Consider the following 19,413-nt stretch of genomic DNA (forward strand, 5'->3'; position numbering starts at 1 on the left):
TATGACCACGTAGTTTATTTGTAATTGTTTCTAAGATAAAAAGTCAAGGTCAGAAAACAAAATTAAGCACATTTTGGCTTTGTTCTCGATTCCACGGCGCGGCGTTTGTTGATCACTTTCTGTTTTATTTTTAGTACAGATGACGCCGAGATGAACGCTATTTTGTTTTCGTAACCACAAAAAGCTGTAAATGTTTTTTTTGTTTTGTTTTGTTTTTTGCGCGGGATGGGGGGGGGGGGGGGGGGGGTCGCCAGGCGACTTTGGTCTAAGCTATAGATATTAATCGGTGTGAACCGGTTCGCGCTTGTTTATACCGGTTACCGAATTGATATTTGGAAGACATCACTGAACCGGAGTGGGACCGCAACAAAATGCATAGCTACTGAACTCAACCGGAATCCAACCGCTGTAATGGTCGGTTAAACACCCTGATGAGAACGTCGTGCTCCACACTTTGTAGTATTATCCAGGGACAAATATCATGAAAAAACTTTTTCGTAACAGCGTACCCTTTGTGCATACGTTCGTCCAAAAAGGATCCTCTGTAGTCGCATCACCACTCGCAATTTCTGGATCTAAAACAAAGATATATAAAGTTTGATTTTTTTAGACTCGGACAAACGACACAGGAAACAACAACCTGCTAAGGTAAAAAGTTTGCGACGTCTGTCTTAACTGACTACCCTTGATAACGCTTTTAATCTTGCCATTAGCCTCTCCTGCTATTTCCGTATATAACAATTACCGGCTATTAGGCATATCTTATCAATGTGAAAACGGGCGATTACTTTCATAGATTGAGTAATGCACCTGTAATGCAGCAAGAAGCGATGCAGCAACTAACGTGTCTTGGCTGCGTTTAAAGAGTATTATTGCAATTAAGGCGGGTAAGACCTGAAAATAAATACGAAAATTATTCTGGAAATCGAATGCTCATAAATACATTTTTGAATTTTTTCCCTAATACAAGTATTTTTTGGTGTTTTCTTTTATTTTGTGGGGAGATGAATGATTATTTTTTCTTGGATTCCGCAATTGTTGTGCAAACAGGTACAATTGTAACCAATTTAAGCAGAAAACACGTGTTCCTAAAAAAAAAAAAACAAAAAGAAAGAAAAAACGAAAAAACGAAACTTTAGTTATAGGTCACTTAGCATGTACAGCAAGTTTTCCGATTTTTAGAGCTCTAGTAATTGCACTACCCAATGTAAGAAGATCCCAATTTACGATCCTTTACGAGAGGTAGAACGTGTAGCTCCCGTAAAAGGATCTTGGCGTGTGTGTTGACTGCGCTTTAACTTTCAAAAATCATGTGTCTTTACTCGACGGAAATGCTTATAAAGTACTAGGAATAGTATCTCACTTTACGCCTAAATTTAAAGAACCCCTTTCATTGATACACCTTTTTAATTTCCTAGTGAGGTCGCGACTTGAGTTTGCTTCTGTCAAAAAGAACTCGATATCTAAGACACCGGCTTTAACAACCGAACATGTTCAGAAATATTTTATCCGAATTGTTTACGATATGTACTTTGAGAGGCGCTTTTGCTGTAAGTATGAACATCCACTTCAAATGTTTTTACTTTCACTTCTGTCTGCCAGAAGATCTGTTCGAGACTTTGTTTTTCTGCACAAGGTTGCTAATAGCGCATTTGATTCTCCGCAACTCCTTGAAAGGGTGAATTTTTATGCTCCTTCACGTTTAACCAGACATTTCGTTTGCTTCTATGTTCACTCACTGTGCAACGCGTCACCTCTCTCTCGGATTCAGTCAATATATAACGTCGTCGCTCCACCCCACCTTGATATATCTGCACCTGTTACAATGTACCGTCGCCATTCGGATAATTTTACATTTGTCTCTTAACTTTCTGTGTGTTTAGGATTTTTCGCTTGCTTGCTGGTTTTATTGTTTCTGTTGGTGCACCAAGGGGAAGACCGATGTGGTTGTTTTCAGGCAGCCAAAATAAAGTTACTATTATAATTATTATTATTATATAGAGCGTTGGTCAATTTTGTCCCGCGACCAGGCAACACTGCCCCAGTCAGTCACGTCCGGTGCCCATAAATCACGTGATCAAGGTATTTAGTTGAAGGCTTACTCATTGCAGGTGCCCCATTCTGGCCCAGCTCGCCTTGTCACGGTGCGATCGCACACACTCACGCTAATTAGCTACTTCAACGTACACTCTTGCTCTCGTCCCCTTGCCCTTTGATCTTCCAACCAGCTTGCACGTGGGCGATCGTCTCGGGCGTCGGCGAGTTCGTTCCTTGCGATCTCGTCATCATCGCTGGAGCAGGTCGCGAGCCGGTCGAAGTCGAAATGACCGTCCCTGGCCCAGCTAAGACGGAGCGATTTCTACCAGCTACTTGATGTCGCACCACCAGCTTAATGTCGCAACCCGCGTCCACACGCTGAAACCGAATGGCTACGATTTGACATCACCATTAAATTTCAATATTGTTTTGCCCTATTGAGACACAGTTAATCGTTACAAACGTGTTTTTCCATTCTTAAATGTCTTTAAGAATACTAACTCAACTCTCTCTAACGATTTCATTTCAAAAGCGATGTATTTCAAACCAGAACCAAGTCTTTAGTTGCTATCATCACCGCCACAGAAGTGTCACATGAAAATATCGAATCTCTGATTGGCTGCTGCCAGTTAAAACGTCTCCGGGTTGTCCGAGTTGCTCCTCCGTTTTGAGCCGGGCTCTATCTCTGCAAATCATGTTGCAGCGCAAGGATCTAGGGAAACCTAGGGAATAACTCGCCAGCAACACCGAAATCGCTGGGAGACATTGCCCAGTCTTAAGCGGGCCTAAATCCGGCTTCAGGCAGGGCGATTTCTCCCAGCAACTCCATTCATAATCTAGGGAAAGCTAGGGAATCAGTCGACAGAAACAATAAAATTGCTGCGAAAGTTGCCGCCTGAAGCGGGCAATACGTTTGATAATGTCACTCTGATCGCAGCTGCGATCAGTGGCGAAGACTCTTACAAAGCGACTGCTGCCGTACCGTCACCGTCTCGAAACGGAGTGCTTCACACGTGAAAGGTAAACTTAAAAGCTGAAGTGTGAGATGCCGAGAGAACCTAGTCCGCGAGTGCGGGCAAAAGGACGACGCGCGTTGGGCGTGTGACCTCAAACACCCAAAAAACACGGCAACACTTTTCGAACGGGGCGGATTCGAGGATCCCGCCTATAAATCGATGTACCCCAGAAACTATGGCGCCCTTTTCATACCAAATTCAGCAGGATTATAGGAACATAAAATGGGTCCTAGCAGTATACCAATCTCACATTTTATGTTCGGCGTGTCCTAACCCCTTTACGTGCACATCAAGCCGACCGGTATATTTTTGCGCAACATATAACCTTTAGGTAATCTCATAAAAAATTTCCGTTTTAATGTAGTTTTTGTAATAAAGGAAATTTATAATTTATAATTTAAGACACCAACATGGGGAGGCTCAAAGATCTTCAAAATTCAAAACAGAACAATTAAAATATTTCCAAATCCAAGGTAGGGACAAAATATAAAACCGATCTCCTGATTTCCGTTGGCCTTAGCAGCTGCTTCCAAATTTTAGTCTCAATCATTAATGCGGATTGCCGAATAGTAAATCTTATACCACGTATGCAGAAAAAAAAAAGTGTTCTCCAAAATGTAAGGAATTATGGTATAGATGTTTTAACGTTTCATTTCACCCTAAGTCAGGGTGAAATCAAGGGTTAGAAGGCGTGCGTGCCCAGAGCTCGGACGGACATACATAAAAGAAGTAACACAGCCCTTTTGACTTGATTGTTTTAGCCGCTGAGAGTAGGCGCACAAATAGGCGACGGACACTGTAACGTTAAGATTTCTTTTACGTCAGGATCTTTTTTTTTTTTTCTTTTTAGATAGCAATGTCGTTTATGTTTTGGCCGGCAATGTATATGAAATGTTTCGGACACTAACGAAGCTATAATTTTTCGTCACTCGACTTTTCTATTGCTATTGTTATTATAGTGCGCTTATTTGAGTACTTTTCGTGTTCCAAAAATTAATACATGGACTTAAAATCAACTTGATTTCAAATTGGGGAGAGAAACCACTTTCTGAAAATTCCAAAAAGCAAGGTCAAAGCCCAAATTACTGAAATACTATAATGGCGAGAGCTGTGAAGGTTTTGTGTAAACGAGTTATGTGAACTTATACATACCGGAAACGCCCAAGAAGATTGTTGAAGCAAGGATCAATACTCTGCAATCCACTTTCATGGTTGTTAGAATATCTACAATGATAGGCGACTAGTCGGAACTGCAAGTCTGTGAAAAAATATTTATCCCAACTTCGGTAATGTGAAATTTAAAGCCCCCCATTTGGTTGATTACGTCATGCTGATCTTTGAAGCTAAGCGAAGGAATGTTTTATAATTTTATTTTATTTGTAGCTGCCTGAAAGTCTGAAGCCCCACGTTGTTGTTCGATCATAGCTGTCTAAAAAAACAGTATATTGTTTTCGTACGTGACCTTTGAAGGGCACGTACGATCTTTGTCAATGGTCACTTATCGCAAGCAAAAGAAACAACTGTTGGGCGCAGTTATCGCGGGGAAAAAGAAAAAAAAAAACTGGAAGCACGTTTGGACGAACGAACGTCGTTGTTCCGTACGGCGAACGTGAAACTTGGAGGTTTTGTTCATTTCCTCCAAACAAGATATTGCAGGATCAATCTAAGTTGTAATAAGTAATGACGGCGCGGGAGGGGGATGGACTGCTGATGCGCCCCTGTTATTTGATGTAGCAGCGTTCAATGCGTTTATTTGCAAAACGACTAACACATTTTCCATTCTTCATTTCAGTGCTAGAAGATCGCTCAGCAACGTTGATGAAGTTGAGTGTTTTGTTAATACCTCAGAAATGATATTTGATGTTTTAGCATTTACCGAAACTTGGTTTTGTAACAGTGATGTTTATTTAGATGGGTAGAGCTGTGAATATGTAAATCGACCCTAGAAGACCGGTGTTTGGGTGGCGTTGCACATAAAAAATATATAAATATTTATTTAATCACAAATTTCTCTGTATGAACCCCAGATTATGAATGTATCACTATAAACTGTCTAGGGATACTCGCTGTTCTTTTGCATCGCCCTTTTGATAGAAATAGATGACCACTTTTCTTAATTTGTTGGCTCTGTTTTACAATATGCGAGCACTCTTAGTCTCAAAATGATTCTTGTAGGGGAAATAAACAATGACCTACTCGTAGAAAATCCCCTGGAGATATAATTCCTAACTCTTATTCGATCATTAAGATGCTACAATCAAATTCAAATTTCCACCTGCGTAACATCCACTTCATCCAAATTATTAGATCTATACGTAGCAAACTTTGAATTAGACGGTATACTTTCAGCAGCAATAACCACTAAAATATGTGATGATATGCCCTTTTGATTTTTTATACCGCCGAAAAAAGTGCTATAAATAAACCGGTTTTACGAATGTACCGTTACATACCAGAGGAAGCATTGAGCACATTAAATGCCTCCTTACTGGACTACAACTGGGAAAATGTCTTGTGTGAAAGGAACCCATCAATATCTTATAAAGTTATTTACGAAACTCTAGAAAATGTGAGGAGGTGTCATTTCCCTCGCGATTAAAATAGCAAATGAAAAAAAAAATTAGTAAGAGTTGCATCAAGAAAGTATGTTCCGTAGGATAGAAGAAATAAATATTCTCGATTTATTCTAACCCGAGATACCATAAATTTAATGGAAATAAAAAAGAAATATGTTGAAATCTCTTCAACTCGAATATTCGAAAATCAAAATTAATTTTTCTTCAGACAAAGGTCACATACTTACAGAAGGATCAAAACCTAATATGGGAGTCGCTTAATGGAATTATTAGACATAACCGCGGCATAACGATCTCCCTGGTTTAAAAATCAATGATGAAAATTTATCACGTGCCTAACCAGCTAAAAGGATTAATCCACTTTTCTTCTTTCTTTTGTTTTGCGGCAGGTGAATTCCCGCTTACAAGTCAACCTAGCGATAATGCAAAAATACCTAAAATATACCCTTCCAAGTTCAATCGTTCTATGTCCTGTCACTCAACAGGAACTAATACTGCTTATAATGCCTCTAAAGATATTACAACATATGATGTCGATAACCTTAAAGTAGTGCCTATAATATTTTATCTCACATTATTTCACTCCCCTTCATATATGCAAATGTATCCTTGAAAATGATTTATTTCGTGATCAACTAAGAATAGGGTTAGTTTCAACAATCAGTAAGGGCGACTTCAAAAATGACTTTGGTAACTACAGTCTACTATCAATGTTGCCTCTGAAATCATAACTAGATCATAGAATTAGTAACGAACGATTCCGAAAATTGTTTGACAAGTACAATGACATATTCAAGCAACAATATTGTTTTATTATGGTAAAATAGGTGAATTGAAATTTTCCAAATCAAAGATACATAACTTAGAAAATCAACTCTTATTAATACATAACTTAAAATATCAACTCTTATTAATACATAACTTAGAATATCAACTCTTATTAATACATAACTTAGAAAATCAACTCTTCACAATTAGCTTATTTATCGATTTCCATAAAGCCTTCGACTCCATAAAACACAACCTTTTTCTTTCAACGCTCGAGGCATAAGGCACACGAACTTACCACTAATTTCATCACATCTTGTACACAAAATACAATCTATAATAACTCAAAATCACCTCTAGGATTATTAAAATATGGTGTGCCACAACGCTCGATATTGGGACCTTTGCTGTTTCTGATTTTTATAAATTATATACCTTATGTACCAGTTAGCGAAAATTAAGTATTATGTGCCGATGATACAAGCCCATTTTTTTCAGCGAAACGTAGCGAGCTACAGTGTACAGGCGAAAATTTTTTATTCGAACTCTCATCCTGGCTGATTACAAATGGTCTATCGTTAAAAACAAAAACTACAAAATATATACTATTTTCATCGGTGAAGAGGGCCCTCGATACAAATATTAATCTTCCATTCAAAAATACTCAAACTGAACGCGTAGATCATAACAAATTTATTGGAGTATGGTTTAATAAACATCTAAACTAGACTAAGCACGTAACACAAAAAAAAAAAACGAAACGAAATCTTAAAATCAGTTGGCTTGATTTCGTCTCCTAAATACCTCCTACCGGAATGGCTCAAGTACCAGCTCTATTATGCATTATATAGCCATGTCTACGACTGCTTTCATGTGTGGGGTAACACGAAAAAGAAAAACACATCTACATATTGCAGAAAAAAAGGCTGCTCAGTTACTCGATACCGAATTGGAAAAGCTAAATAAGAAATGGTTTATGGTATCCCACTATACGCTTATTGTACAACAAAAGTTAATTGTCATCCGCTAAGCCCAATAAACCCGATAATGTCACCAGTGACACCGCTAGACCGTCCGGACCAAAGCCCTTAGGTCTTTCGTTGCACCCCCCCCCCCCCCCCTTCATTTCCCGAGTTCGCAATTGTACTCATTTCACACATCACGAACCGCAGTAAAAAACGTGCGGCTCCTCGGGGAGGGTTACTAATTTCCTCCTTTATTTAGAGAGCTAAAATATATGTAGGTGCATGTTAGAGTAGATATATGTCGCCTTATGAAGAAGCAGAGATTTGAAACACCGAAAGCACCGCTTCTTCTCCGACAATCAAACCTTGTAAGAACTACTTCGTGCGACGTATGGACGATGCGTCAAACTTACTTTTTTCTTGAGCTGAAACCGAGCCCTATTGAAAATTTTTCTAAAGGGCCCCTCAGCCTTGAAGGATTATGGGACCTCACAGGCCTTCAAAACCCTTCAAAAATACCCAACACAAAAACCCTTCAGGGATGCCCCATAGAAAAACCCTTTAGCCCCACAGCCCTTCAACCCGTCAGACCCTTTAGCCCATCACCCCTTTAGACGCGCAAATGACTGTGAACCATAGACAAAATGCAGTCCAAAACATTATTCAAAATTTATTGCAGACATTTAGTTTTACATGCATATTATAACTCAAAAAGGTGATAAAAAACAACGTTTGTTGAAACCCGGCGCAAGGAGCGGTAGACGAAAGAGATCACATCAAACAGGGACAACTGACTTCTTTATCACAAAGAAAAATATATTTCGAAGTACTCACATTGCCGCTGGGTATATTCCTGATGTGCGGTAGTTTAGCTAACAAAACCGAGCAGGTGCACCTCACGTACACATACACAGTCTTAGTAAGCGCGTTTAGCGAAAACCACAAAGTCGCAAGCGCTAGCACCCGCCGCCGTTGAGAAATCCCGAGCACAGTCACGGTTTCGTCCATGATGACAATACGCCGGCGTCTTCGGCGTATTTTTCGCTCGCTGGATGCTTCTGAAGTCGGACGGACGAAGAGGCGCAAAAACCAAGTCTGGACAGCGACCGTCATCCACCGTCTCAGGGCCCACAGCGCCATAATCCCGGTGCGCAGGCACAACATGCGGTGGGACGCTGACCCCGACTGCCAGGCTTTGCAGCGAGTAAGCCGACACCGGCCACCATCTCCTTGAATGCGCTGAACACGACGGCGCTCGAACGGTGCTGAAGGCGGCCAGCGCCGAACTATGGTGCACCTGCGGAACCAAGGAAGAATCAAAAGAGACCAAGGGGCGAGCCCTGAAAGGCATGCATGCTCACCTTGCTGGAGGAAATTGGTCCGCTCCAAAAATCCGCTGTGTGGGCTAACCGGAACTGTGCACGAGCAGAGAGAAAATGGCTAAACTGGCGGCTGGCCTCCCCCGCTTGCACACACCACCCTCTCCCGCCGACTGCTGGGCTGGCAGCCCTGCACCCTCTCCCCATCGCCGGGCGGAAAGAGGGGCAGTGTGACTTGCTTTTGGGGACCGTCTCCCGTGGAAGAACCGGTTCCCGGAACGAGTCGCTCCCGCGTGGGTCCCTCTTTCTGGAAAGCGCGCAGTGCTGTCAGCTTGTTTATTTATTTTTTTTATTTATGGTTCCACGGATTTCGTCTCCAGCGGACAGGATTGCGTTCGCCTCAAAACGCCGCTCGGTCAACGCCACTCGGCCAGCGGCTCGTTGATTCTCTACGTGGGGCGGTCGCCCTCAGTGGCCTCCTTGGCGACCGAACCCCCGGGCAGTGACAGACGGCCCACTCGTATTTGATAGAAGAGCAGCACTACAAATGTGACCGTACATACATACGATCGGCATTCTCCAAATACTTTTTTCCCCGTAGCGTACCATAAGGCTATATTCTAATTCTGCGAAATGTGTTTTCTCGACCTAAGCCGTGGCCCGCCGACATCTCAAGAAGCCTGAAGGTTTTCCCGACCCCATTAGAAAAGTTCTTGACAGGCTTCCAGGCATTTCAAGGCATTGTAAAGGGGACTTCAGACATTTCAGGAGAGCCTCTGACGGGGCCAACGAACCCACCAGGAAATATCGGTGCACCTTTCAAACATCACAAGAATTCCTGAAGTCCCTTTCACACCCTTTAAAAAAATCCTGAAGTCCCATCAGAGCGATTTTCAATAGGGAGTATAGTAAAGCAGGAGGAGGGGGGCGAATGACGCCAGAGGTAGCACCTCCCCCCCGGCCCCCATTCACTCCCCGAGGTTGCAGCTATAGTCGGTGACAGGTCAAGAAGGAAGTAGAAGCTCCACCCAACTCTTTCCACTTTAGCAGAGCGAACGCTGAGGAAATGCGACCTGCTCTCCAGCGTTTGCTCTGCTTTGGTGGAAGAGGTGGGAGGAGCCTCCTCTTCGTTCTTCACCTATCACCGACTATAGTATAGCTAAAGCGGGGCGAGGATGTCACCAGAGGTGCGCCCCCCCCCCCCCCCCCGTGACTGAAACGCCTGGTACCGTCGCCTTGGCCCCGGGCCCCCAGCCCCCCCCCCCCCCCCCCCGCCCACCCCCTCGTTGCTACGCCACTGAACATTACATATTAAAACACAATTCATCTCTATACGATAAAGACGTTAATGGTGTAGGGCGACAATATGGGATACATTATGCCGTGTACCCCTCTGCTCATTTTAATGTTTGTGCAACAACGTCGGCTGCACGACACAAAGAACAAAGTAGAGAGATTTGAGAATTTCCTTGCATATATCTCGACGTGCGCACAATAATATTTATCGGCACTAACACGTCCGAACGCTGATAAATTTATTCATCGTCTTGAACTAAACCACAAATCATTTCAAGAAACTAGGAGTTCGTATTGAATAAAAGGTTAAAAGGCGCGAACAAGCAGGACGAAAAAAGGCACACGTACGACACGGACAGGCGTCGTGTTTTCAGAATCGAGTTTCGCAGTCTCGGATACTGACAATGTGGGTCGCTAAAACGAAAAATCAGAAACTATATTCCCATGTTGTAAGATAACGTAATGAGGCAGGCGAGCTGCTTAAAGTAAAACATTTTAAAGGCCAAGACGGGGGCTAAAAAGAGGGGACCAATACAAGACATCCCTAAAATAGCTACTAAACTTTTATTCAGGACACTTCTTTTGTACCCGAAATTTCCACACCGTCCTCCAACTGCACACGGCCAGAAGGCTCGCTACAGTTCACACCCGACTACAAAAGAGAGTCATAGGGTCCACAGGAATCGAAAACACCACGTCCTCAGTACATGTAAACAATGGCCAAGATCACTTCAGACCACCGACACAACCTCCCAATACCCTCTGAAAAAAAAAAATAATTGCTACAGTTTATACAAGATTACAAGAGATGGTCTAAGGTTGACATGAAATGATACGACCACGCTCCCGGTACATATACGCCCATCTTTCCGCTAGTTCAAAGCTACACAATGATCAAAATTACTTCCAACCATAAACAAAACATTCAGCATGCTTTAAAAGAAAGATTGCAGATTACAACTGCAAAGGATTCTTTGTTACACCAACTATTGTTGCTGAAACCAAACAATTCTCATATCTAACAGTTAGTGAAGTCAACAACTGACAGCTGTAGAAAACATGAATTGTCGCAAAAATTTATTTACTCGGCGTCAACTGTTTTGCGCAAAGTTGTCAAAGCTAGCTTAGCTTTCACGGTGTTCTAACAGTGCAAAAGCTAGTTGTCGAAGCGCATGCCACTGATTCGCAAAAGATAGTGCCACGCGCTCTCGCAGCACGTCGGTACTACTAAGCAGTGGAGGCTACGTTAGACTTGACAGTGCAGCACAAAATGGTTGGAGCAGATTATAGTACAAATTACTACCGAATCTTATTGTTATTAAGCAAGAAAAAAAGTTTTGATGGGATATTAAAGGTGAATACTTAAACATTACAAGGAATGTCTCAGAAAAATAAATTCACAAACCTAAAGCACGTGTCAACATCACCCTTCAAAAATTTATCGCAGAAGCATCTCTCCAAGAACCCGTCCCTGATGGTAATCCAGTTTTTCGCAAATCGTTAGAGCACTGGAACCCACAGCCAGCTATAGAAAGAATACACAGGCACTCGAAAGAGTAGTCTGGATGGACGCTGACGCTGTACATGAAATATGCGCTCATCATGCAACACGGCTTCCACAGTGCAACTCCTCGCTCAAAGACGAGGGGTGCTCTTCGCCTCCGAGCACTGCTCGGTTTCACTTTACGATGGACCGCAACGGACGCTACGACTATCCACAGCCAATCCACAGCTCAGAGGTTGTCAGGTGCCTTTTCGGTTATGCGAAGTACGCCCGGAGAGTGAAGTCACGTGTCACTAGCGGAGCTCTGGATTGAGTAAGATATGGCTCGTGGCGTGCGTTGCCTTATATCGTAGAACGAAACAGAAGACTGCTCTCTTTCTCATTCCGCGGCCTGCCTCCATTCTCTCTGACTTTTTTTTTTTATTTTTCAGGGGAATTTCGCAAACCTTTTCAAGCACCGCAATCGGCCTCGCTCAAGGGTAGGGTATTACCGTCACCTTGCCCATTCGAAAATGGCTTCTGGACATTTATGGAATATTATATGATGAGTTATCACCCTATGTTGACCCTTTAGGGTCAGCCATAAGAAACCATAAAAACACGCTATAGCAGCCTACAGAATGATCTATGTATTCAAAGCTATACAATGTCGACCATTCAAATGTTTATGGCTTGCTATTGTTAACTCCGTAGACGTTTCGGGTAATATAACTGGCTTTATTGTTAATGTAACGGCACGTTAACGTCCGCTCTTCTTCGCTGCTCCAGCGAGAGAGTGTTCTCCTCTCCCCTTGGGTTTGCGCCGCGCGCGCCGGATGGATGGATGGATGAATACGGCTGAGCCCTTTGGATCGGGCGGTAGCTTACGCCACCTAGCCATTTTGTTTTACCATTTAAGCTTAGAATATTTAAATGTGAAATCTATATTCACTCCGCAGTGCAAAGAAAGTGAGGCTATGAAACCCCCTTGCCATCAGTGGATAAGAAAATACCTAGTTTTCTCTCGATTTCTGCCACCATTTCTGCCGCCGATTCTGGCAAGGTAGCGCCATCTCGTGGCCCAGTGGCGAACCGTGGGTCACACTCGGCCCTCCTGCTTTACCGGCCGTTCGGGTCGGAATCTTCGTCAAAATCTTCGGAGTCGGAGTCGTATGCATTCCAGGGCTTCGGCTTGTCCACAGGAGCGATGCTGCTGTAGTCTCTCCGTGTGCGCTGACTACCGGAAAGGTCTTCGATAGGGTAGCGGTCGTTGGGCAGTCGCTCCGTGACAACAAACGGTCCCTTGTATTTTTTTCCCTCAATTTTCTAGATTCTCCGCTGGCCGTATACTCTCGTTCGACGAGCTCCACATCTCCCCACTTGTAGATCGGCGCTTGAGGTCTCGTCTTGTTGTAGCGCTCTTGCTGTTTCCTTTGGTCGTCACGGATCTTTTCAATCGCCGCGGCTCGTCTCGCTTCCAGCTCGCGGTCAAATTCTTCCGAAAGGGAATCTTCCATGCATTCACCGGTAATACTCCGTGGGCGGTAGTTGAAAATGAGTCCAAACGGAGCAGTGTTCGTCGCCGAATGGAATGTATTATTCATTCCCCACTGGACATGAGGCAATGTCCAGCAGTGTTGCGGACAGGGTGTCGAACCGAAATTTTTATCGGTTCGGTTCCGGTTCGGGTTCACGGCTTTCGGTTCGGTTCCGGTTCAGTTCCGGGAGCCAAAAATAACGGTTCAAACCGGTTCGAACCGGTTTGAACCGCTAAATTGAGAATATATTTTCCGCGTTCTTTTGGCAATATACACTACTTCCGTAGTGAAACGATTAACTATATAGTTTCTTCGATCGTCCGTGCAATTTACTTTTGTTCTTAGGTACCAAAAATATTATATTCAGTTATTTATTTTGACGCAAGAGTGGAAGAAAATCTACATTAACATACTAACGTCGTGTTCATACGACTCAATATCTATTTGTTTACGAGTAAAATATATATTGCCTGAATCAAAATGTTTAAGTACAAGAGTAAAGAGTTGAGCTTGTTGGTACATACCTGTAAATAGATCAGCTTCTAATTTAGAATTATACTGTATTTTCTTGTCCTTTGTTTGTGTTAAAGTAAAATTCTAAAGTTCAAGCTGATCTATTTACACGGTATAAAATGTTGTCGCGAAGTGTGGTAGGTCGTCTAAAATACACGTGATTGGTACAACTCTGTGTGTCAGTATTAAAAGTGAAATCGTGTCATTGAACTAAGGAATTAATTACATCACATATAAATATGAAATGAGCATGCACCTTGTGACCATATATCATAAAATAAGGTTTACTAAATACACTTCACAATATATATATATATATAAATATATATATATATATATATATATATGATGACGACCCAAGTGAGCTAAAAGCAATGAAATTTTCGAAATGTAACAAAGTTTTAGGACAACTCCTTTCAGTCTATCTTTTATAGAAACACCGAGCGGCAATCCAAACGCCTGTTGTTCTAACTAAACATTGTTTACACTCAGCACCGCACGCATGCTACTAATCAAGGAGCAAGGAGTAATTGCAATTGTTCACTCTAATATATACGCACCTTCGCACTCAGATCGAATCTGGCCCAAAATAGCGCTTGCCCATGTGAACATTTTCTTATACAGAATAAGCTGGCATAGCCTGGCTGTTGAGGTTTGTTGTTGACAAGATGCCGGACAATTTAATTTGCAAATGAGCATCACCCTTGCTAATTGATGATTTTAACACGATAGCGTTAACGAGCTCATGTCGCAGAAAAACCGATGTCGGTGGCGTGACTGGAAAATCCTGATTGGTCGATAGGGTCATGACGTCAGAGCTACATACCCTAGCGCAAGAATTTCAAACAACCCAGAATGCTTACGTGAAACGTGACATCAGGCGTGGAATGAGGGTGATTAAAACATGATATGTAATGCGAAATAAAGGTCACCGTATGTTTCAAATGATTTCACTTTTGAAAGTAATTCCTTGCCTTAAAGAAAAAATTAAAAATTTTAGGCAGGATTCGAACCCACAACCCTTTAGTTACGAGTCAAACGCTTTTCACTAGGCCACGCGAGGCACGCTTGCGCGGCAAATGAGAATGCGATGCAAATGAGGCCCGTTGACGCGATCGCGTTCCACTTTTAAAGACGAAGCTTAAGCGTCCTTCAAAATTATTTTTTGTTTAGTAAAACGAAGTAGTATTTCACGTTCTACTCGACAAGGCAGCTGCTTAATTGGACACTTTCTGAGGGTTTGCGTTCGTAATCATCATAGTTCCACCTCGCGCCCCTGTTTACTTTCTTTTCGTCCAGCCCACAGACACATACAACTAATGTTCACCAGATAAAAAAGGCAATAACAGACTTCTATACGTTCGAGAAGTTATATGTGTGAGGAACGCATAGTTATTTAAATTAGCTTCAAAATCAGAAATGTATGTAAGGCCGTCCCATATCACTTACAACATGCCTGTCGAGGATAAAAACGTGGGAAAAGATTGGCAGAACCGCTTTCAAATAAATTGGTGGGCATTGCTTTAGAGTGGTCGGCCCTCTATTTATGTTGTCAAATATTCAATTAGTAATTAAATATATTTTATATTGATAAAAAAATTTACTTTATAAAGATCACATAACCGCTTGAGACCGACTTGGAAGGACGATACTCGAAACTAAGCGAGCTGTGGAGTCTACGTAAAAGTGTTTTTCTGTTTGCTGATAGGCAGTGTGAAACATCGGGTTGCAGGGTACGCTAAAAAGGACTCTATGCTCACATGATGAATTAGAAGTCAAATACACTAAATGTTCAAAAAGAGAGAGATAATTAATGTTAGGTTTTCCAAATAATTCCTTCAAGAACGCCTTACTGCAAAAAGAGATGCGTAAAGATGCACGCAATGATATTCATGATTTTACATAAATAGCGCGAAGGACAGACAAAGATTCTTGAAATCTTAGTATATTACATTTCATCAGCTTGCATGAGCTCGGAACTTCCGAAATACTGCCTCGGGAGGCAAATGTTATATTCGGTTTTACCTGCACTTGTTTTGAACCCCCACTTTACAACACTATGCTAGAATAGTCATGCGTTCTAACATTTCTCTAAGCTACCATATCTCATCGCGAGACTGCTATAAATACTTCACAAATTTACAATTAGGACATCTATGGCCAGTGTTGCGAACATCATATTTCACCAGAAAGCTGAACTATTTAGCATGGTATGCACGTGACGTTATCACACTATAGGCTGGTGGTCATTCTGATTCCTTCTTGCTGAGAAAGTCGAATTTGACGGTGCAAAAGGCACGCTGCAGGAGGTGCAAGCTCAGTGAAAGCAAAGTATTTGAAAGGCTAGTATTATTATTCTTAGTGCATCGTCGTGAGGAACGGCGCCAGCGTCTGGCACGACAAAAACGTGCTTTTTGGCAAGAGCGCTTTTCCAATCAAAGCAGTTTCCGGGGTCACGCTTTTTGGTCTGCGCCAAAGATGCAGGGAAGAGGAACCTTTACAACACAGTATGTTTCTAAAACTCCCCCCTCCACCCCCGGCCCCACACACAGACGCACTTCTTTATACAGCGGTGCTGTTAAGGGCTAATCATGCGTTACCGCCATCTATAAATGGCGACGGCAACCAGACAGCCGGCTTGCCAGTTGTTTGGTTGCCACCGTCGCTCATAAATGGCGGCAACCCCCCAGCCTTCTCAGTCTGGCTTGCCGACTTGCTGCCGGCCATTACTTCATTCCCACCATAGTACAGCATTTCTGGCCTTCCTTCTTCACCAGAGTGGAAAGGCTGAAAGTATTCCTGAGGAATTGCCTCCTTCGTTTGTGTCTGTTAATTCGACAATTTTATTTGACACTTGTTAACCGCAACCTTGCATTGCTTTTATTTTTCATCCCGTGAAGTTTAAAGGGGTCATGAAACAATATCGGGTTGGAATGTGCTTAACTTTTCCGAGGCGTACTGGTCCCCTGGTCCAAGTGTACTCGCACAGGGCGCCACTGATTCAGAAGCTTCTTTGTCTCGGTGAAATTGCGAAGCCAAAATGAGACTATTTCTTTTAGTCTTGCCTTTGCAAAGATTGATGTCGTAATTGTGGGATCAAAACCACCCGCCTGTTGACAGTCGAGCGCGACTCATGGATTGGGCAGGAGAACTGTGTGAGCACCGTACATCGGCTCGTAACAATCAATGCCTCGGCGGACACTTGGGTAGTGGCTCGTGTCCAACCACTGTGGTGATGAGAATAGTCGAACTCTAACAATGCCTGGAGCTGCAGCACGCGTTTTCTTCCTTTAAAACTCCAGCGCGGGGATTTGATTAACGTGGGCGGCATAGGATAGGCACCAGGCCACGTGGCCGCTTCTGGCTCCGAGTTGAGGGGATGAACGATGCTCATATTTCTCTAATTTTTTCGGCGACTACCATTGCCTAGAAAAAAGAGCAAAGCCAAGTTCAATCAGTTACTAACGTTAGGGACTGATCCTGAGTAGTATTTAGTAATGTATAGCAATATGTTATAGCTCATTTAAACAAAATACAGAGGGGTCGAAACTTGGGTAATAACTTGAGAACGACGCTTGTGTGAGACTTACAGCGACTGCCAACGTTAGGCTGTTCCTCTCACGTCACTAAAATATCTTATTTTTTTAGGTATTCCTTCCGTACACACGTGTAGTTCTATGTAACGTCATATTAACAGGTCGCATTTAGTCATTTCAAAACTTCTATTCTCAGGGACATCTTTCGGATATACTTCAGCAACAACGAAAAAATGTTTGAATGCCTCAATAGTGTACAATTGGTCTTGCAACATTTCAAATCAAATCAAATCAAATCAGTTTATTTTCACCTTGTACAAAGATGAAGGAGCTGTGGAAAAAAGCTGCAGCATTGCAGCTTGACGAGTCCACAGACCCTTAGTATTGGCAGCTAAGCAGCATCCTGTAAAGTACTTACAAAAGAGAGAAAAATAGAGAAAAACAAAAGAAAAAGGCGGGAAGAAAAGTAATCTTAACAATACATTGCAACAACACACTCACCAAAGAACAAAACAAAAAAACATTGTGATCATAAATGTTTAGGGCGCACACAATTAAACAAAAAACAAACCGTAAAAAATCATACTTTGTCAGTTTCATACATTCTACGGAGTTCACTGTACTTACAGGTAAATAAATCAAAATGCACAAGATGATATTCATTTAATAAAGACGGCAGTATGAAACTTAGGCAATCTTTTCCATAGTTCGAACGAGGTGTATGCACTACCCAATTTTCTCTATGTCTTGTTGAGTAACTAATTATGTTCTTTATTTGAAGATGAGCCAGATCACGTAAGTTAGTAATATTGTTTCGTGTTTCTAATTTATATCTGGTACTTAATCGATATCTATACAAGTTAAATGCACTAATCACATGGGAGCGGTGGAACAAGTTAGTACTTGGCGCTCCATAAGGCTCATTGTAAATATGACGAAGACATTTTTTTTGTAATATATGAACACGTTGAAGGTTTGAAATTGTTGTTGTTCCCCATACCAATTGACAGTAGTTTAATTGAGAGTAGAAGAGCGAATTATAAAGGAGTAACTTACTTTTTGTGCGAAAGAAGGTATTTAATACGACCTATAATGCCTGTGATCTGGGCTATCTTAGTTACTATATGGCGTATGTGGCTATCCCACGACATAGTGGAAGAAAATACGATGCCAAGACACTTAAAATGTTCAACAATTTCTATAGAACGTGAATTTAGGATGATATCTTTATGTACTGGAATTGGCTTGTTTTTTTGTTTTGTCTGAATATGACTGCTTTAGTTTTTACTTCATTTATCTGCATGGAATTAGAAACTGACCACTTTTCTATTGCTTTCATTGTAAAATTACATTTGTCTACAAGTTTGTGGATGTCATTACCAGAAAAGAAAATACTTGTGTCATCCGCGTATATTATGAATTTGGCAGTAGGGTTGATGTTCACAATGTCATTAAGATAAATGTTAAAAAGTAGCGGCCCCAATATACTACCCTGAGGCACGACACAAAGGACGGGTTGAACTTTGGAGCACATATTATTTATTTGAACGACCTGCTTTCGATGAGATAAGTACGACTTCAAAAGCAACAATACCTGTCCACGAATACCGTAGCATGCAAGCTTTTTTAACAATGTATTATGATTTACCAAATCGAAAGCTTTCGAATAATCCACAAATATACAAACAACAATAGCTTTGCTTTCAAACTGTGTAAGTATGTATTCTTTTTGTTCAAGTAATGCTATTTCAGTAGATTTGTTTTTACGGAAGCCAAATTGGTATGGGGTTAACAAGTTACATTTATCAATAAGATTGAAAGTTTTGAATGTAAAATTTTTTCAAATATTTTTGAAAAAATGGGCAGAATAGAGACTGGCCTATAATTAGCCAAATTATTTCTCTCCCCTTTTTTATAAAGAACAGTTACTCTTGCAACTTGCATCCTTTCTGGAAAAGCAGCAGCCGCTATACATTGATTAAATATCTTAGCAAGAATCGGTGCAAGGATGTGAACTACGTGCTTCACGGGCTTAATTTGTAAGCCGTCGATATCGCAGCTATTACTGTTTTTTTTATATTTTTGATTACTGTTATCACTTCTTCCTCGGTAATAGGATGCAAAAACATAGATCTGTCATTTTGTACATTTACATAATTGCAACACTTGCCAGGCGAGTCATCGCCGACAGCCATACTTGTAAAAAAATCATTAAATGCGTCAGCTAAATCTCTTCCGGATAATTCTTTTCCACTGACTTGCAGTTTTGAAAGGGGGGCATGTGAGGAACTGCGGTGCAGGACTGAATTTAATCTAGACCACATCACGTCACGTCTGCAGTTCTTATCGTTTATAAATGAGGAGTG

At 41.7% G+C, this 19,413-nt stretch overlaps 1 protein-coding gene across 1 annotated transcript in view; it reads right to left on the reverse strand.

Annotated features, from left to right (window-relative positions):
* Positions 1-4,281, reverse strand: part of LOC115326025 — a 55,315-nt gene extending 51,034 nt beyond the window's left edge. Inside the window, exons 1-2 of the mRNA XM_029986755.2 lie at positions 4,206-4,281; positions 510-575 (exon numbers count right to left, since the gene is read on the reverse strand). Of these exons, the coding sequence (XP_029842615.2) occupies positions 510-575; positions 4,206-4,263 (124 nt within the window). The 5' untranslated portion in view covers positions 4,264-4,281. The remainder of the gene's footprint in view (positions 1-509; positions 576-4,205) is intronic.
* Between the last annotated feature and the right edge of the window lie 15,132 nt (positions 4,282-19,413).

The sequence above is a fragment of the Ixodes scapularis genome, unplaced genomic scaffold (assembly GCF_016920785.2).
Source record: "Ixodes scapularis isolate PalLabHiFi unplaced genomic scaffold, ASM1692078v2 PGA_scaffold2__306_contigs__length_199485367, whole genome shotgun sequence".
Lineage (NCBI taxonomy): Eukaryota > Metazoa > Arthropoda > Arachnida > Ixodida > Ixodidae > Ixodes > Ixodes scapularis.